The sequence below is a fragment of the Enhydra lutris genome, unplaced genomic scaffold (assembly GCF_002288905.1).
Source record: "Enhydra lutris kenyoni isolate GAN:26980312 unplaced genomic scaffold, ASM228890v2 scaffoldscaffold16, whole genome shotgun sequence".
NCBI lineage: Eukaryota > Metazoa > Chordata > Mammalia > Carnivora > Mustelidae > Enhydra > Enhydra lutris.
The window spans coordinates 16044257-16062986 of record NW_019154100.1 but is presented as its reverse complement, the minus strand read 5'-3'; the positions used below and the strand labels follow the sequence as shown (position 1 = coordinate 16062986).

The 18730-nt window shown below is 33.9% G+C and overlaps 1 protein-coding gene across 5 annotated transcripts in view; it reads left to right on the top strand.

Moving 5' to 3' along the window:
• Positions 1-18730, top strand: part of LOC111147309 (diacylglycerol kinase beta) — a 630133-nt gene that overhangs the window by 182207 nt on the left and 429196 nt on the right. For all 5 annotated transcript variants that reach the window (XM_022503292.1, XM_022503290.1, XM_022503289.1 and 2 more), the window contains 3 exons: positions 5153-5269; positions 14508-14581; positions 17800-17874. In XM_022503292.1, the coding sequence (XP_022359000.1) occupies positions 5153-5269; positions 14508-14581; positions 17800-17874 (266 nt within the window). The remainder of the gene's footprint in view (positions 1-5152; positions 5270-14507; positions 14582-17799; positions 17875-18730) is intronic.

The following is an 18730-nucleotide window of genomic DNA, read 5'->3' as shown; positions in this document are numbered from 1 at the left end:
AGCAGTAAAGCGAGTCCCAGGCCTCATGGGAAGGATGTGGTGGCAGGAGAGCTCCCTCCTCCCCATGCTTTTGTGACTTTGTACCAGTCAAGGTGCTTGGCTGCTGCCTGTCTCTCATACTGAGATTGGACAAAAAGAAGAAAACCCTGTGCTTGAGGTAATCATCACTTGCTGCTTGTAGTTTGTGAGTGATCGGTAACAGCAGGCTGAAATATTGTGGTAAACATCCCTTTTGTGAAAGCAGTTTTCAGCAATGTGCAAATACTCCACATCTGAGAATCAGCATGATATTAAAAAAAAAATTTTTTTTAGAGCACATATTTAAAGTGAGGTCTTTTTATGTCATTTATTTCATCTTCCTGTTTTCTATGAATGGTCTTTTTGGCTTTTCTTCTTTGTTAATTATGGTGATTATTCTTTTGGAATTCTATTACAATGTGTTCTCTAGTTAAGATCTGTTGTGCTACTTATAGAGTCTAAGGATCACAAAACATTAAATTCTATATTTAAAATGTCTGCATAGCAAACACAAATGCTTGATATTTGAAAATGCTGAAATATCAATAACTATATTTTATATTTCAAAGTTATATTTTCTATATTCTTTTTTGTGGTCAGAGTAGGTCTTTTCAGTGTTTGAATAATTTCTATTGATTAAAGCAATAATTTTCCAACTCTTTTTATATCTGGGACAATTTTTTCTAGCAGAACAAAATTTGCTTTAATTATAATGTAATTTTATTTTGTGGTTTAGAGCCCAAAAACTTAAAAAAGAAAAAAAAGCTGAAAGTGAAGTGGCAAACACTGCCCCCTGTTACCAGAGAGCAATTTTTTTTTTTTAAAGATTTTATTTATTTGACAGAGATCACAAGTAGGCAGAGAGAGAGGAAGGGAAGCAGGCTCCCCGCTGAGCAGAGAACCCCGATGCAGGGCTCCATCCCAGGACCCTTAGATCACAACCCGAGCCGAAGGCAGAGGCTTTAACCCACTGAGCCACCCAGGCATCCCCAGAGAGCAATTTTATCCTTAATAACAATGTATAATAAGGTTGGTGATCTCTTCCTGACTTTTCAATAATTTCAACCCTGGGATACGTCTCTTAAATATCATAATAGAACTCTGCTATTCAGAGTTAATTAACCCCCAAAACAGGCTAGTGAAATTTTTGTGGACAGCACATCTTTCAAAGGTACAATTGCTTCCCCCTTCCTGTCCCTCACATAAAATATCAAAGAAGTAAAGATTTTCTCAGTGGAAATAGGAAAAAATATCCAACTATCCTACTGTGAGCTTATGCTGCTTAAATAAAGTATAGCTCAGGGAGACTTCTATACAATTTGGAAATAAAAATAAAACAAATGAGCATAATAAAAACAAAACTCTGGGAAAAATTAAATGCTTATGATTTTCTCCTGTTTAAAATTTTCAGCCTTGATTAATTCCACAAATTTCACCCAGTAGGCATTCCCCCTCCACCCCACCAAAAGAAACCACTTGGTTTTCTTGGGGTATGTGTGTGTTTAAACAAACACTTATTATTTTAATATTATCTAAATTATATAATAAAATTCATGTATTTATTTTGAGGTTTAGAGCCCAAACACATTAAAAAAAAAAAAAAGTGGAAGGTGAGGTGGTAAGCACTGCTCTCTGGTAACAGTTTATCCCTTCCTTATAGGTAACATTTATCCCTAATAATGATTCAAAATCAGGCGGTAAGCTCTTCGTGAAGCTTTTTGACAACTTCAGGATAGACTGAGGATTTTTCTGTTAGCTTGTTATATACCTCTTTCTTATAATTTTAGACTTCTAAAATAATACCTTAGTTGAACATTCAATTTAGGATTTAAAATTTTGTTTTTATATTTTATAAAGCTTCTTATAAAGCATTTGTTTCATTGACTCCAATTTACTCAGAAAGGTGACTCCCTGAAGAGACCTGAAGCTCCTTAATCAACTGCTTTCTGCTAGTTGGAGATTCTTACCGGGAAAGAAATTCCCCTCGCTGTGAGCATAGCTAGAAATAAAATCATGTTCGTAGATGATTTAGTAGCTCTTTTTACAGACACACACATAACATGTCTTAAACTTCCAGCACTACATCTATAAATAGTTTGGTCATAAATACCCAGTTCTAGTATGACCAACCAACTTAAATTATAGTTAATTCTTACAAACTAAACATTTTAGGAATTCAATGTGAAATAGCAATTGTTGGATTATATGGCAGACTACAAGGTATATAAGGTGTGATAAACTGTAAGGTACATAAGATAATGTATATCTTCTGCACTGTAGATTTTTACAGAGTATTGTTACCATGTCTTATATACCTGCATGCAAGAATCCAGAAAGAAATTATTCCCTTACTTTCCCCCAGTATTACGTTTTTGAACTCTTAATACAAGCCATGGATTTTAGTTGTAAACATTGAGCCCTACTTATTTAAACATATACTTAAGTGTAACTAAGTGTAATTTTTCATATATATACACTTGAAATATAATAAACACTTTGCATAATTGTACTACTAATGAGCACCCTAATGGGAGAGCCACACTTTATTCTTCATAGTAACTTTCATTTATTGAGCACATATTCTAATATAGGAACAATGTTAGGAATTTATGTGTTTTCTCTTAAACCTTACACAACTGTGAGAAATACGTATTGCTAACTCCATTTCGAATAAGAGTTACGTTCTCTAACATTATGTAATATTTAAGTAGCAGAGGCGGGATTCAGCTCAAGCTTTCTGACTCCAAACCTCATCCTATAATCCACTCCTTCTATGCATTATACTCTTAACTCTCCATGCACAAAATTATAATTTTCAAGTTTAGGAAGAATGATCCATCTTTAAAAAAATCAATATTTTTGCCAGAAATTATACTTCTATGAAAGTACATCATTTTCCAAAGAATGTGAATTTCAGGAATCCTATTACACCATCCATTTTTAGCCACACAAAAATATATTCAGTGATTTTACACCATGAAATTGCAAGGTAAATGGACCATATTGATTAGCATCTATTTTGGTCTGAGAAGTTTTCTGATCCATCTGATCCTAATATAGTTAAAAAGAGCTTTATTTTGGGGCACCTGAGTGGCTCAGTTAGTGAAGCAGCTGACGCCTGATATCTCAGGGTGTGAGTTCAGGCCTGGTGTTGGGCTCCACACTAGGCATAGAATCCACTTAAAAACAAAACAAAACAAAACCCTTTGCTTTTTTTTTTTTTTTTAAGATTTTTATTTATTTATTTGACAGACCGAGATCACAAGTAGGCAGAGAGAGAGGAGGAAGCGGCTCCCTGCTGAGCAGAGAGTCTGATGCAGGGCTCCATCCCAGGACCCTGAGATCATGACCTGAGCCGAAGGCAGAGGCTTAACCCACTGAGCCATCCAGGCACCCCAGATCAGAGCTTTTCCTACCAAGCCTAAACATGACCCAAGATTTCCTCTCATTGCAGTATTTCAGGCACTTAAAATTTTTTCAATGTTGATTCATTTATTTCTCCATTCATTTATCCTGACTTTTGTCAGGCACTGATTTAGGATCTGATGTACAACAATGAAGCAAAAAAACCCTCTTTCTCTTTAAAGAATTAAACTAATTGAATTTAATTAATTTAATTTAACAGCATTAAACTAATTAAATTTTAAAAATTCAGGTTGTAATATATTTTATCCATATTTTATATATAATATGTAATTATATATACAAATATATTTTTATGTTTCTATAAAAGGAGGCTAAAGGGAATAGAGAAGTGTACCTGACATTTGAATAGAAATCTGAAGTGGGGAGTGGGCCCAACAAATACACTGAAAAGACCTTTCCAGCAGAGTGAAGAGTGATTGCAAAAACTCTGAATTAAGAGCATGCTGGTGATCAAGGAATAATGAGAAGGTGGGGGTAGCTGGAGTGGAGTGGAATAGGATGAGCGTGGTTGTTATGTAGAGAACCTACTGTAGGGAGACAAAGATGGAAGCCAATTGACTCATTAGCTGATGGCTACAATAATCCAGGCAAAGAAGAAAACAGACCTAAAGTATGTAATGATAGAAGTGGTGAGTCATCATCCAGGTTGGGATTTGTTTTCAAGGAGGGTAGCAGGAAATTTTTTTAAAAAAGGATATTTTAGAACCAATGTGGAAAGATAGAGAGGGCATTTGTATGTATGAGTTAAAGTTCAAGGGAGAATCTGAACAGGGACGAGAGCGTTAGAAGTCCTCCTCATGAAGTTGAAAGTTGAAGTTGAAAATCCGAGCCTTGGGATTTAAAGAAGCCACCTGGGGAGTGAGTGTAGGGAGTGAAGATGAAATGTTCAAGGAAGAGGTTAAATGTTATGGGACTATAAATCTGGAGGAAGAAAATGGAAGAGCCTCTCAGAAAGCAGGGAAGTAACAAGAGAGCTAAATGTGAGAGAAAGATGTTTTCAGAAGCCCAGAGAGGCAAGTGTTCAAGAGGGAGGAAGAGGTCAGTCGGCATTCTGTCAAATGCTGCCAAAAAGTGGAAAAGATGAAGGCCGACCAATAGATGTGACAATGAGAAGGTCATTGATGATTTTAAGAAGAGCAGATTTGGTGGATTAATGGTGAAAAAAGCCTTTGGGTTGGGTCAAAGAGAGGGTGAGAGGAGGGGAACATAGAAAGAGGAGGCAGACAACTACAAGAATTATTTCCACCATGGTGAACAAAGGAATTACCTGGGATGGAATGTGTGTTTTAAATTTTATGCCATCCTGGATATAAGTAGCCCCTTATAAGTTCATCATGTATTCATTTTTTATATTACCTGTATTTATAAGCATTACTTTTAGTGCTCAGTAACATCTTTTATAACTTCATATTATTTATTTCTATCATTCCTTATGATAATAATTCACTTAGTGGTCCTTGAGAACTTCTGATGAACAGTCCTCATTGGGAACATAGGGGAATGTCATCTGGTTTTCTTTCTTAGTCTCTTTAACTGGTATTATTATGTATCTATCACGGGGACTAAGCCATTTGAAAGTAACAGCAGTCTTAGTATTCACTAGGAAATCCGAATAATGAACGTGGGCCCAAGTTTGTAGCCACAAAGTTTTCTTTGTGTTGCCCTTTTTAGTAAAACAACATTCTTATAAAAGATTTCCTCCTTCTAGGAAAGACAAGCAACGGTGAAGAAGGAAAAAGGTGGTTCCCAGCAATCAAACAAAGTGACAGATAAGAACAAAATGCAAAGAGCCAACTCTGTGACGGTGGACGGGCAAGGCCTACAGGTATGACTTTTTAAATCCAAATTTGAGTAGCTTTCACACTGGTAATTGCTATGCTCTTACACACATATGTCCATCTAGCAACACATTTATTTAATGTGCGGATTAGCTTAGCAGAGGACTTCGGAAGGATCTTTATTATAAATTTATCAGGATGTCAATTTTATATTTGATTGACAGAGTGACACTCCAGTTATATCAATCACTTCTGATGTTATCTGCATTTGAACTCAAGTTTGTAAGAGATCTTTTGTCAATCTGAAGATTTTGCAAATATCACTAAATACACACATTTTTATATGCATACATATTATTTATAAGTTTACCTCATATATATTGTTTATATATTTGGAAGAGTCATTTTGGTGGCAAAAGTGTCAAGGGAAAAATAAAATGAATTTCAAGTGTGTGGATACTTTTGTTCCTATGTAAATAATGAAATAAAGGATTTATTATGATTTATCCATATCTTCTAAAGTTTAAAATCAAAGTTGAAAGCCCATATATATTTCTAGTTTAACTAAACACAGGTAGCTCAAAATCACGTTTTTAGTACTTTAAAAACCTTTACTACTCCTACGATCTCGGGTATTAGGAGTAAGATTTCTTTCAGTCTGCATTTTAAGACATTCTATAGATTGTATGTATTGTATTTATTTGCCTCTCTTCCTCACTCCAACATAAAAACAATCCATGAACTTGGCTGCATCAATGAAATTATAAGTTCATTTTTGTTTTTTGCTTTTTTACCTATACATTTCTCTCTTCTAATTTTCATTTCCTTTCTTTCTCAATATGCTTCAAGTTTCATGTTGTCTAGGAAAATTTACCAACCACTTACCAAACAAAAATATATTTTGTCACATACCTGTCTTCAATATACATAACCTTATATTTTTGATTTTTATTTATTATTTTATCTATGATATGATGGGTTATGTGTTTTATATGCCTTAATTTGGAAGCAGATTTCAGAGCACACAGTAGTTGCCTAAATGCATGTTTCCTCATTATTTTGACTATCTCATTAAAAACTTAATAATAATTGCTTAAATATTGATAACCAGATTACTGATTTTTTCTGATCTAATAAAACACATGGTGAATAGAATCTTTTTCATAATTATTAAATTCAAATATAAAAAAATTCTAAATGATGAAATTATTACATTGGTTAGAAAGTTTAGAAATCATTCATCAAAAGGATAAATTAGGATTTACAGCTTTTGGTAGTCATCTCTGTATGTTTACCAATCTCACTGAGAGACTCAGATATGAAGTCTATCCACTTAGCCAAAAAAAGGGGGGGCTGTGTGCAAAAAAATGTAAGTGGTCCTGTAAAATTTTTAGTGAAAAATTTTTTTTATAAATTTAGTACTTCAGTTGCAAATATTGATTAGTTAAATCTTTAGTCATTTTGAGTTCCAGTGGTGAAGATATCAGAAAAGAAAATTAATTTTAAAATTCAAGTGCATTTCACACATGGCTAGACATTTCTCAACATGTGCAATTGTTGCAAAGGGGAAACATGTGCAATTTGTTAAACAATATTGCTAGACACCATGATAGTATTTTATGCCTATTAAGTAAATGAATCCTCTCAGTAAACACATGCGATAAATATTCTTAATTCAATAAACATAAGATAAATGTCATCATTATTATAACCACTTACAAAATGTTCAAAGGCAAAGTTACTCCCAGGGCCTCACAGTTAATCGGTTTGTAAAGCCAAAGTTTAATAAGGTCCACTTTGCTCAGAGTTTATGTGTCTTACTCTTATAATACCCGGTATCCTTGGTTAAAAAGTTTAACAGGTATATAAATGCTAACTTTCTGACCACCTTGTTCTGACCACCTGCCTTTCTCTGTGAATGTATTGCATCTCTCAAACCAGATAATAACTTCATAACTTTCTTTTGCATATGAATTTATCTGGTAAAGTTGTTAGTAAGCACAGGGTAGACATCAGCCCTTATAAAACAGCATTAAATAAATACCATGATTATTATCATCATAATTTTTTTTAATTTTAACTGTTGGGTTTATAATCATGTGCAACAATCTATTTCACCTCAGCAGAATGGACTAAACTATGATACACATATGTGTTCACACAATTTTGAGGAAAACATAAAAAAGGTAAAAGAATCAGTTATTGGATAACTAATGCAGGGTAGAAAAATAAGTAAATTTTGTTGTGGTGATCAACTTTAAAAATTACAAAATCGTTGTTCTTTATCAGGAAAGGTAAAAAGATGTGCCAGAAAATTAATTTTTCTGTGAGCTTTAAAAAATGTATATCATGAAAAAGCATGGAGTTGCAGCCTGGTTTGCATATAAGTCTGTGACAGAAGAGATCTACACTGCTTAAAGAAGACTATTAATCATAGTTAAGCACATTCATCTTACTTCTTTCCAGCTAACCAGCATAATGATCAGGATTATTATTTCTAATTAGAGGAAGTAATAGATCATGTATAACCTTAGGATGAGTCTCATTAATTAACCCAGGTCCTAGGGGACTTCAGATAGAGGTGGTTAGGCACTCTGTCTTTGTCACCGCTCACACCATAGGTTTACACTTAATACATATGATCAAATGTAATTGAAACTACAATTTCTAACATGTACGAGATGTAAAAATGCAGATAACTATTCACATGTGAACAAACAAGTGAAACAGAACCACTGTGTAAACTGTATTAAACTGAAGTTGCCTTGTCCTTGATTATTCTCGGAGAAGAATTTCCAAATAAAAGGGTCACTGGAGAACCAAAAAGTCTAGTTCGTAATGCTCCTAACACCAGAAAAAATGGGGAACCTTTATATTTAACTGAGTCAGTACCATCCCCTACCATAACTGCAGATTGTAAACAAACATATGTGTGTGTATGTATATATCCATGTGTACTATATACAACTATATAGTGTGTGTATTCAGTTAGTTCCCTTTATTGGACTGATGTGTGTGTGCACGTACATATGTGTACGTTAGGATCCTCAAGCCTGTTGGCTCTTCCATAAGTAGCTCGTCATTGTCATTTAAGTCCCTAAGTCCGGAATTGTTATTCTACACTTTAATACAATAACCTATAAACTGAGTCCCTGTTCCCAGCTTATAATGTGCTAGATTATAAATAATATGGAAAAAATGGAGCTCAGTAATAAGTGTCAGGACAGAGTTAGCATTGTCTCTAATTTTAAGTAACATGGCCAGATTGGGCCTCATTAAAATGTGATGTTTGAGTTAAGACTTAGGTGAGGCCTTTGATCTATGGGTATCTAGGGGATGGACAGCCCTAAGACAAGTGAATGCCTGGCAAGTTCTAGTATCAACAAGACCAACAGCATGGTTGGAGTAGACTGAGCAATGTGGAAACTGGTGAAGAGTACTTTAGAGAAGGAATAGGAGCTAGATGCTACAGAGCCTTCAGGGTCTGCAAAAGAACTCTGGCTTTCCATCTGAAAGAGGTGGCAAGATATGACATGATATAACATGATCCTAACTTAAATGTTGAAACACTTACCCTTGTTGACATTAGACCGTTAGGGAACAAAGAGTCAAGTTTGGAGAAAGCCACCAGTTATTGAGGGTTTATAGGTTGGAGGCATATCCAGTATAGAGCAGGGGAGGTGAAGAGATAGATATTCCATGTATTTTGAAGAGGGTCAGTAGATATGCTGATAGATTGGATATACGGTTTATTAGAAATCAGGGAATTAGGGACATCTCTTAAGATGTTTGGCTCATTCACCTGAAATGATAGATTTGCCATTGACTGACATAGAGAAAGGCTGAGAGTAGGTTCAGGGTTCTTTCATGCTTCAAATAGAGCAACTTACCTTTCATCTGTCTTATATATTGTTCTGCTTAAGATTATTTCAGGTGCTATATAAATATTTACTTCCAAGAACAAATAGATTTAGGCTGACAGAATTTCTTTGTATATGTATGTTTTAGTTTTCCCTCCCACTCCACCAAAATCTGTAACAAAAAGTGTATAATATTTTAGAATAGCAGTAAGTCAGGGTTCAAAATGACTGAATTTTACAAGTTATTTCAAAATTTTGTATCAGTAAAAATTGAAAATTCATATTAAAGACTATATTAGATATAGTTCAAAGAGAATTAGTAAACTTGAATATAAGATTGATGTATTAGTGCTCTTTAATTCCCGGATTCCATTCAGGTTTTACCAGTTGTCCCAATAATGGCTTTTATAACACAAGCAACTGGTACAGAATCATGTAAATTTCCTGGTTTTGACACTTGTGTTTAGGTAAGAGAATGTTCTTGTGTATAGGCTATCTTAAAGTAAACAAGAGTGGTAAAGTATCATTTTGGCAACTTAGTCTTAAATGTTTCAGGAAAAAATATGTTATTTGACCAGTCCTTTGAACTTTTCTGTAGATTTGAAATTGTTTTTAAAATAAAATATCACTTCAAAATATTTAAAAATTTTAAGATATTTCCATATGACTTTATTCCTCAAAATCAAATATACCAAGTTTCAGAAACTAAGAAAACTGTGTATTTTTTTAAACCTCTTTATTTTCGGTACAAATGATTTACATTACAATACAAATTAGCTCTACTAGACCAAATTCTGAATTCTGTAAGTTAGTTTTTACCTGATTTTGACCTCTTTGGAAAATAAAATCTGGAAGCAAATAGATTGAATTAAGTAATTGAAATACCACATCTAGTAATACCTATGTATTTTCTTCCTTATCTCAGACTCTTTAAATTACAAAAGAATTAACTGAAAATGATTATGCCTCTACTCAGTAAGGACAAAAACATAATGTAAGATAAAATGAAAAATATAAAGTATCTTCAGAGATTTTGATATCAGGTTTCTGTTCTACACTCAGGGTCTAGAAATATTTACAAGTTTGAGAAAGTGTAAGATTTCTATGCCTGGCTCCCATTTGTATTCAGTTCTGTACCCTCATGGATCTTGTCTTTCATACCAGTTATAATTAAGATATGCAACATGTAACAGGGAAATAAACACAAAAACAAATAAAATATAACAGTGGTTTAGATAAGATACATGTAAATTTTTCTGTCGTGTAAATGAAGTCCGGAAGTAGGATCTCTAGAAATAGGGCAAAAAAACAGTTCCACATTTTTATCAGGCCTGTTACTCTCTTTCTATCCTCCATCTGTAGTATCGTCAGGTCACCTCATTATCAAAGACGGCTGCTGGTCCTTATAGTATCAGATTTCATCCTGGCATCCTGAGGAAAGTGACTAGAAGCTTTCACTCTTCCTTTGTAAAGAGTATGTCTTGAGTTTCCATAAAACACTTCTGTATTAGTCAAATTGGGCTGCTATAATAAAGTATCATAGATGGGTGCTTTAAACAACAGACATTTACTTATCACAGTTCTCAAGGCTGGAAAGCTCAAGATCAAGGTGACAGTTAAATTTTATTCTGAGTCCTCTTCTCTTGGCTTATAGGTGACAGTCATCTCTTTGCCTGCTCACATGACTTTTTGTGTGCACAGATGCTAGATCTTTCTTTTACAAGGGTACTAATCCCATCAGGAAGCTCCCACTCTCCTGACTTTATCTAACCTTCCTTGCTTCCCAAAGGCCCTGTCTCCAAATACCACCACAGGGTGGGGCAGGGAAAGGAGGATTTCAACATAAAATTTGGGGAAACACAATTCAGTCTATAGCAACTTTCAATTATAGACAAAATACACATTTTTTCCTACTTAGACTTCTTATTTGCGTTCTTACATGGCAAGACACCAAAAGTCACACCTTCTTAAACTCTTTGAAAGAAATACATGTTTAAATTCTGCAAATAGCAGCAACAGTTTCCAAGATACAGGTGTGATGGGAGCTGCCAGTGTTTCAGAATTACCCTTTGCCCTGGGTTCTTTTACTAAGGATGATGAGGAATATATGATAGTTGTGATAGTAGCAGTCTTTGGTAGTAAGATCTTTCTCCCTACTTCAGGAGTATTAGTGCACAAAGTAGTTGTTTATTTTTAACTTATCAGACTTGAAAATGGCTATGAAATACTGCAGGTTTGGTGCTATCAAATTAAAAAATTCTCTTTGGTCTTCTGGACTCCAAATTTCCTCTGCTGGATTGGTTTTCTTTTTCTTTTCCTTCCTCCCTCCCTTCCTTCCTCCCTTTCTTTCTCCTTTCCTTCCTTCCTTCCTCCCTCCCTTCCTCCCTCTCTCCTTCCTTCCTTCCTTCCTTCTTTCCTTCCTTCTTTCTCTCTCTCTTTTCTTGATTTTATTTATTTCAAGAGAGAGACAAGAGAGCAGGAACAGAAGAAGGGGCAGAGGGAGGAGGATAAGTAGGCTCCCTACTGAGCATGGAGGTAGATGGCAGATGTGAGGCTCAATTCCAGGACTCTGAGATCATGACCTGAGCCGAAGGCAGAAGCTTAACCAACTGAGCCACTCAGGTGCCCCATGGGTTGGCCTTTTTTTTTAATTGCAACAACGTTTAGCTGAATTTTAAAGCTTTTTGAACGGGCATTGGAAAACATGACAGATTTGCCTAAAACCTTGGCATTTCTAGTATAACAACATTAAATGATCCCTTAACACCAGAGTCTCAGTGGTGCTGATGTTAAATCACATATCATCCCTTTAATGTAGAACGTATTAGGTCAGGAGTTTTATCTAACATCATTATCAAAGGGACTCTATTCCACAGAGCCTGGAAACTACAAATAGATACCTAAAGTTTTCAGTGTTTTGTTTTTATGTAGTCTTATTTTGTAAGCTTAATTTGTAATAAGAAGATAGATGAGGAAAAGATTGCCAGATAATTTGATTTTTCCTGAATTTCCACTTGGAACATTTGACTTTTGTCACTGGTAGAGCATCATCATTCTTCTAAATTCACTCTTTATCTAAATTATCTTCATTTTCCTAATGCATTTGAACTATTTATCCATTTACCCACCTCTAAAAATGACATACTCATTTCTGGATTTTGGAATCCTCTATAGCCTGTATTCTAGTGGATTATATACTTGCTAGTAATAAGGTGTAGAATGCAATTGTTCTATAGCTTTATACTGTCCTTTATTAATAAATAGTTATGATGCCTTTAAATATTCCAATAAACCTGTATATCTGAAAGGCACTCTAAAACATATTTTCAAATAAATTATAAATATCAGACTCAGTGTGAATTTAATATAATCTAATTTATTTTAATAGAATGGTAAGCTGAATGTTGAGTTTGGGGAAGATCATCTTAATGAGTGTTTGGGTTCAGATTTAATGTTTTGCTCGAAAACCTTTATTTACCTTGAGATTCTCACCTTTATTTAAAAATAAGGAGTAACAATTCAAATTAAGTGCAAAAAGGCAACTAAAATCCACATGTGTTAGCATTCCTTTTTTTACATGTGCAAAACTTTAGGAGTTCTATCTGATTTTATAATTGGTTGAAAAATAAATTGAATGCAAGTCTTTAGATAAAGTTGTGTTTTAGTGTTTCTTATTTTAGCTTTTAAATGAGGGGGAAAGGGCAACATTGCAAGCCAGTAGCTTAACCTAGTAGGCACTTTCTATATATTAACTGATTGAGCACATTTGGTTCAGGAGAGAACTGCGAAGTTACTACAAACCCAGCTCATCTGTCTACCTCCTAACTGAACTAGAGTCAAACCAGGAACAAGGAACCTTTGTCCTCTTTACAGAGGAAAGTAAAATAGAAACAGATACAATAGATTAAAAAGGGGGAGAAGTAGAGTAAAAGCAGAAAAAATAAGGATATTTTAGTATATTATAACTAATGTGAAGATTTTAACATTTCCCAAGTGCCTATATACTCATCAGAAAAATTACATTTCACCTAAGATTGGAGGAAAATATATTAGAAGATATTGGAAGAATATTTTAACTTACGTTGTTCAAACAAACAGGAAGAAAGGACATCATATGTTTATTATATTTACTTTTTAATTTTTTTTAAGATTTTACTCATTTGAGAGAGAGACAGAGCATAAGCAGGGGGAGTGGCAGGGAAAGGAAGAAGCAGACACCCCGCTGACCAGGGAGCCCGATGTGGGCTCAATCCCAGGACCCTGAAATCATGACCTTAACTGAATGCAGACCCTTAACCATTTGAACCACTCAGGCACCCCCATCATATGTTTCAATGGGTGTTTTTGTCTAATTACATATTTAAGAATACTTTCTAAAAGGGAAATTCATAGCAGTAAAGGATATCTTGAATCTACTTTCAAAAAGTAAACTGATCTAGAACTATTCATCTTAATGTTAAGAAGGCTCCAGCAGTTGCATGTTTTGTTCTAAGTATTTTTTGTCAAACTGTATTTAGATGGGATTTATGTAGTGGTAGATTAAAGAGGACCACTTTTATTTAAAAGTCTACCTATTAACATTAAATTCAGGTAAAGTGCAAGAGCTCTTCTTTACCACCATATTGAAAACAACTTTACCTCCCCACACACCAATAACAGCTATCATTTTATCTGATTTATTTTATTTCCTGGTGTGTTTCCCTGTTGACTGTATATTTGTTTGTTTATTATCTATTTCTCCATTAGAATATAAGCTCCACTAGAACAGGCACTTTTTTTTTGTTCAACCAAGAAACCAGTAGTGACGAAAGCAGTGAACGGCATAGAGTAGGAGCACCGTCAATTTACAGATTACTGTTTAGCAAACAGACCTAATTAACTGGCCCTCTACTCCCCAAGCAGAGAAAGAAAGCACTGAGGAAACAATGTGTAGAGGCAGACAGGCTGAAAGAGACTTCAAACCATCTTACTGGACAAGTGATTCGATAGATGGATTTCACACGTGGCGCAAAACTCTATAGTAGGTGTCTGTCAAATCAGGGCTCTCTATCATTTGGTCCCTTTCTTCTAATCTTTCTTTCTCCACTATATTCTGTCTGCTTTATTCACCGTCCCACAAATTGTGCCTTTTGTTTTCTTCTCATGGCTATTCAAACACCATTTCCTCTTCATAGCTGCCTTCCTCTGCCCTATACCTGACTAGACTCTCCCTCTCTTTGTGGAGTGAGTATGCTTGTTAATATATATTTAGTCAAAACACAGGGTTTAATTGAGTTACTAAGTAGATCTGTCTATCCATCCATATTACAGAACTTAAGAGCCATATTCTTAAAATTGTTAATTTTTATTTCATGAATTAAAAATAAAAGGGTCCTCTTCATAGATAATGTGAGTAATTTGTCCATTTATCCAACTTTTCTTTTAGATTACCCCTGTTCCTGGTACTCACCCGCTTTTAGTTTTTGTGAACCCCAAAAGTGGTGGAAAGCAAGGAGAACGGTATGTTTTTAGAAATCGGGTTTATTTTCTGTGTCATGTGTATATAAAAAGACAAAATTAGTGTAAAAACATTTTAAAACATTATTCCCTATGGTTAACAATTTTAATGTCAAATAAATAATTCTAGCATCCTTATGTAATATATTGATATGATTTCTCCTTATTTTTACAGTTTAAATATTAATATAATAATGGCCTTTATAGTTATTTTTATTATCATGTATTGGGTATCTGAATTCTCTCTACTCTATCGCCCCTAGCCCCTAACAAAGAGCACTGCATACAATATGGCTCCTAAATACTGTTGGATGCAAATTGGTTCTTCTCAACAAGACAACTTTACGTAAATCATCATTCACTAGTGAGGAACAGAATTTATGTCCAGCTTCTAGACAAATTACATTATAATGATTTTCTGCATGTGTGTTTTTGGAGTACATGATGCCATATATCCTGGAGGAACACAATATATTTAATCTGAATTAAAATGAGCTGCATTATTGAGGTCCCGATATATTGGCAGACAACACAAAATTTTTGTTTTTGTAGTAAGTTAATGGTTAAATCATAATATTTAATAAAAATCTGAAAATCACCACATCAAAGTGTAAATCCTACATGCTTCTTAAAAGGGGTGTCATAAAAATGCAGTTGCACTTGCTTTAATAATTTCTAGAAGTCTTTACTAATCTCAGCCCCCAAACGGGCAATCAAATAAAAGCATCCATGTAAACACTATGATAATAAAATAGATATTTCCATTATGGTTCATCAAATAATGAAGTTGAAAGTTGAAATGTTTTCATGATTAGTGAAATTTTATAATTTCCTTTCCAATCATCTTACTTTCCAGCTTTATTTCAATGAAATGAAGAGTGCTGTTCAATTCCCAATCAACAAAATATTATTTCTACTGAATTTTTTTCCTTCATTAACATAGAGTTGTATATTTTTTTTACTTTGCTAAACATGATAGAAATTATTTTAAATAGCTAGTAACTTGATAAAATATTTACATTGTTTTACTAAAGAGAATAGTTGCCTCATTTTTGGAGATATAAAATAGTAATTAAATAATAATGCTAAAATGATTTTCTCCTTTACTATGAAAAGTCTGCCATCTTTATGTATTATGGACATTTGGAAAAAAAGTAAAGTCTTTACACAGACTTAGATAGGATTAAATTTGTGTTGAAAATGAGAAACAAATGAAGTATCAAAAGAAAGAAAGAAAGAAAAGGTATATTTTCAAAAGGAAAACATTCCCCTCAAATTAGAACATGGATCATGCAGGATGATCCTTAACTGAATATCTGACTTTCCCTTCTTCCATCAAGGAAAAAATACACAGATACACTGAAGTCATAAGTAAATTAAGTGGGGAGAAGGGATGACATTTGAGTGCTCCTGTATGTATCCCCACTTATGTTTTGTTCTTCATACATGAACAGGGACCGATCAAAGTCACAGATAATGCAAATATGTAAGCATGTAAAGGAAACCTATTATGAATGTAAATATAAATTTTCCTGATGAATGAATAAGAGTCATCTTTCACAAACAATGATATTTCATTCAGGATTTCCTTTAAAAAATACTGGGTTTCTTGACTTTGATATGTTAAATAAGTAGCAAAAGTTTACAAAATTATAAAGTCACACAGTTTCCCTGTATCAGTCAACAGGTGTGAAAATGTTCACATAGCATTCATTCATTCAAACAGCAACACCTGAGTGAATCCAGACTACTAGGAACTGGGGATAAAAGACCTAGAATACAGCCATGCAGGGAGGCAGGCCCAAACAGATACACCATAATATCATAAGATGAATGCTGAACTAGAAATGTTTAAAATAAAGGTGCTGTGGAAGTTCAGAGGAAGGAAGGGTATCTGAAGACTGAGACATCTTTGGACAGGAAGTAGCTTTTGAGTTGATATAAGTAGATGATATGTGTAGATTTCCAGGTGAAGGGAAGAGATTTGTGAAAGCGTGTTGTCTTTTTAGGGAATGAAGAGATAATCACTAAAGTTAAAATTTAAGGCAAAGGAAGGGAAAGGGAAGACTTAACCTATGTTAAATATAATAAAATATTTTTTGTTGTAAATAACTTGACCCTAGGAACTTTTCATCACAGAAACAACATGGCTGTATTTAACCAGCCCTGTGTAAGAGGACAAGATAGGTCTAGACTGTATAGAGCTGGTGAGAGAACTGGAATGCCTGAGCAAAGGCAGTGAGATAGAATTGCCAAGTTTAATAGACATTACTGTTAGAAGGTACAGGACTGTTCTCCAGTCGGGTTCAGATGCTGGGGAAAAAGAAGTACTGAGAATGACTCTTAGGATCTTTCTTGAGACACTGGTTCATATAATCAATCAAGAACTAGAATGTGAGGTTATTGCAGATTTGGGAGTGGGGTGATAGAAACAGATACTACATAGTGAATTTGGACAGTTCCTATCAGTAAAGATAGTCTGAATATGTTTGTAAAATCTATTGTAATATTTTTACATTTATGTAAAAATTAACTTTTAAAAACTAAATATATTCCTTCATTTTTAATATTTTATCTGAGAATACCAATATGGAATATGTATTTACTTAGAAACAATTATGTTGCATTTGTTGGACAATGATTGATTTCTTCTGGAAAAAAATGAATTATTTAATATGTGTCCATCGAAACAGTTTAGCAGTTGTGTGAGCTGACTGATCAGATGATGGTTTATGTGAAATAATTAAGCAGATGGGATCACATTCTTTGGTTACATGCATACATACAACATGCACAGTCCTATCTTGTATGTGGGATAGATTTCAGCTTGATTAGATTGACCCCAAAACCTGTAAACTTCACAAGGATCAATTAGAGGAAGGTAGGTAAGTAATTTTATTCTGATACTCTTAAAAAATGTATTTGAAATCTAACTAGCTAAACAATATTCAAAAACAGGATAAATAATATTCTAAATATATATCCATATTTAGAATGTAAATACCACTATTTGTAATTTATAAGCTTTATTGCCCTTAATTGGCTACTAAATCTCTTTTTCTTATTGAGCTGTTATACTTCTAGTGTTATTAGTGTAAAATTTATCAAATATATTTAGTTACAACCATGTATATAATTATAACATTAAGAGGTGCTATTTATTTAAAAATTGGAGAGTATCACTAAAGTCCTTTTTCCCCCCCATATTTTCATCTTTATAGAATTTATAGAAAATTCCAATATCTACTAAATCCTCGTCAAGTTTACAGCCTTTCTGGAAATGGACCAATGCCAGGGTAAGTCCAAGGGTAATATCATTGCCATTGACTCATTTAATAGTAATTAACAAAATAAGCAGCCTGATGTACCTAGAAATAATGCTATTTGAATACAGCAGCCAGATTAGTACACATAAAAACATTGAATATCAACTATATAAGAGTAACCAGTACAGATGCTATTTTTAGCATCTGAAATAGTCTGTTTCAAGCAGATTTTTTGCCCCTTCTAAGTTTTGTGAAGTACTGCTCTACTACTACTACTACTACTACTACTACTACTACTACTACTACTAATCACACAAACACACTGGCTGGGTACCTAAACATCCAAACCGTCTGTTTGAAGAATCACTGTCTCTTCTTCTCCTTTTTAAATATAGAAAGAGGATCTACTATAGAGGAAAAAGCTAGTTAACAAAGAATAGAAATCATGACATGATGTTTTCATTTACTGCTTACGAAATCTAGTGACCACCACTTTCTTATAAGACACTTTATTAATAGGTAAGACATGGCAACAGAAGTTTATTTTTTCTGGCAGCAAACCATGTACCTTTTACAACACTAGTATATGCTGAACTCAGTCATCATTACTTTGGCCTTGTTAACTAACTAACAGCGTCTTCCACTGACCTGTTTTCTCGCTATCAACTTGAGTAAGCATTAGATCAGATGTAGTGGAAGGAAGGTCTGTAATGCTTATCTGAGCTTCTTTATTAATGAGGAAACAGCAGCATAAAACATCAATGTGATTAAAATAAGTTTTCTGGGTTATTCTCAGAAACTAGAAATCAAATATTGAAATTGGACTCTCTTAATGCTCAGAATAAAGTGTATACTGTAGTGTCTAATGTTAAATACATGTAAGTAA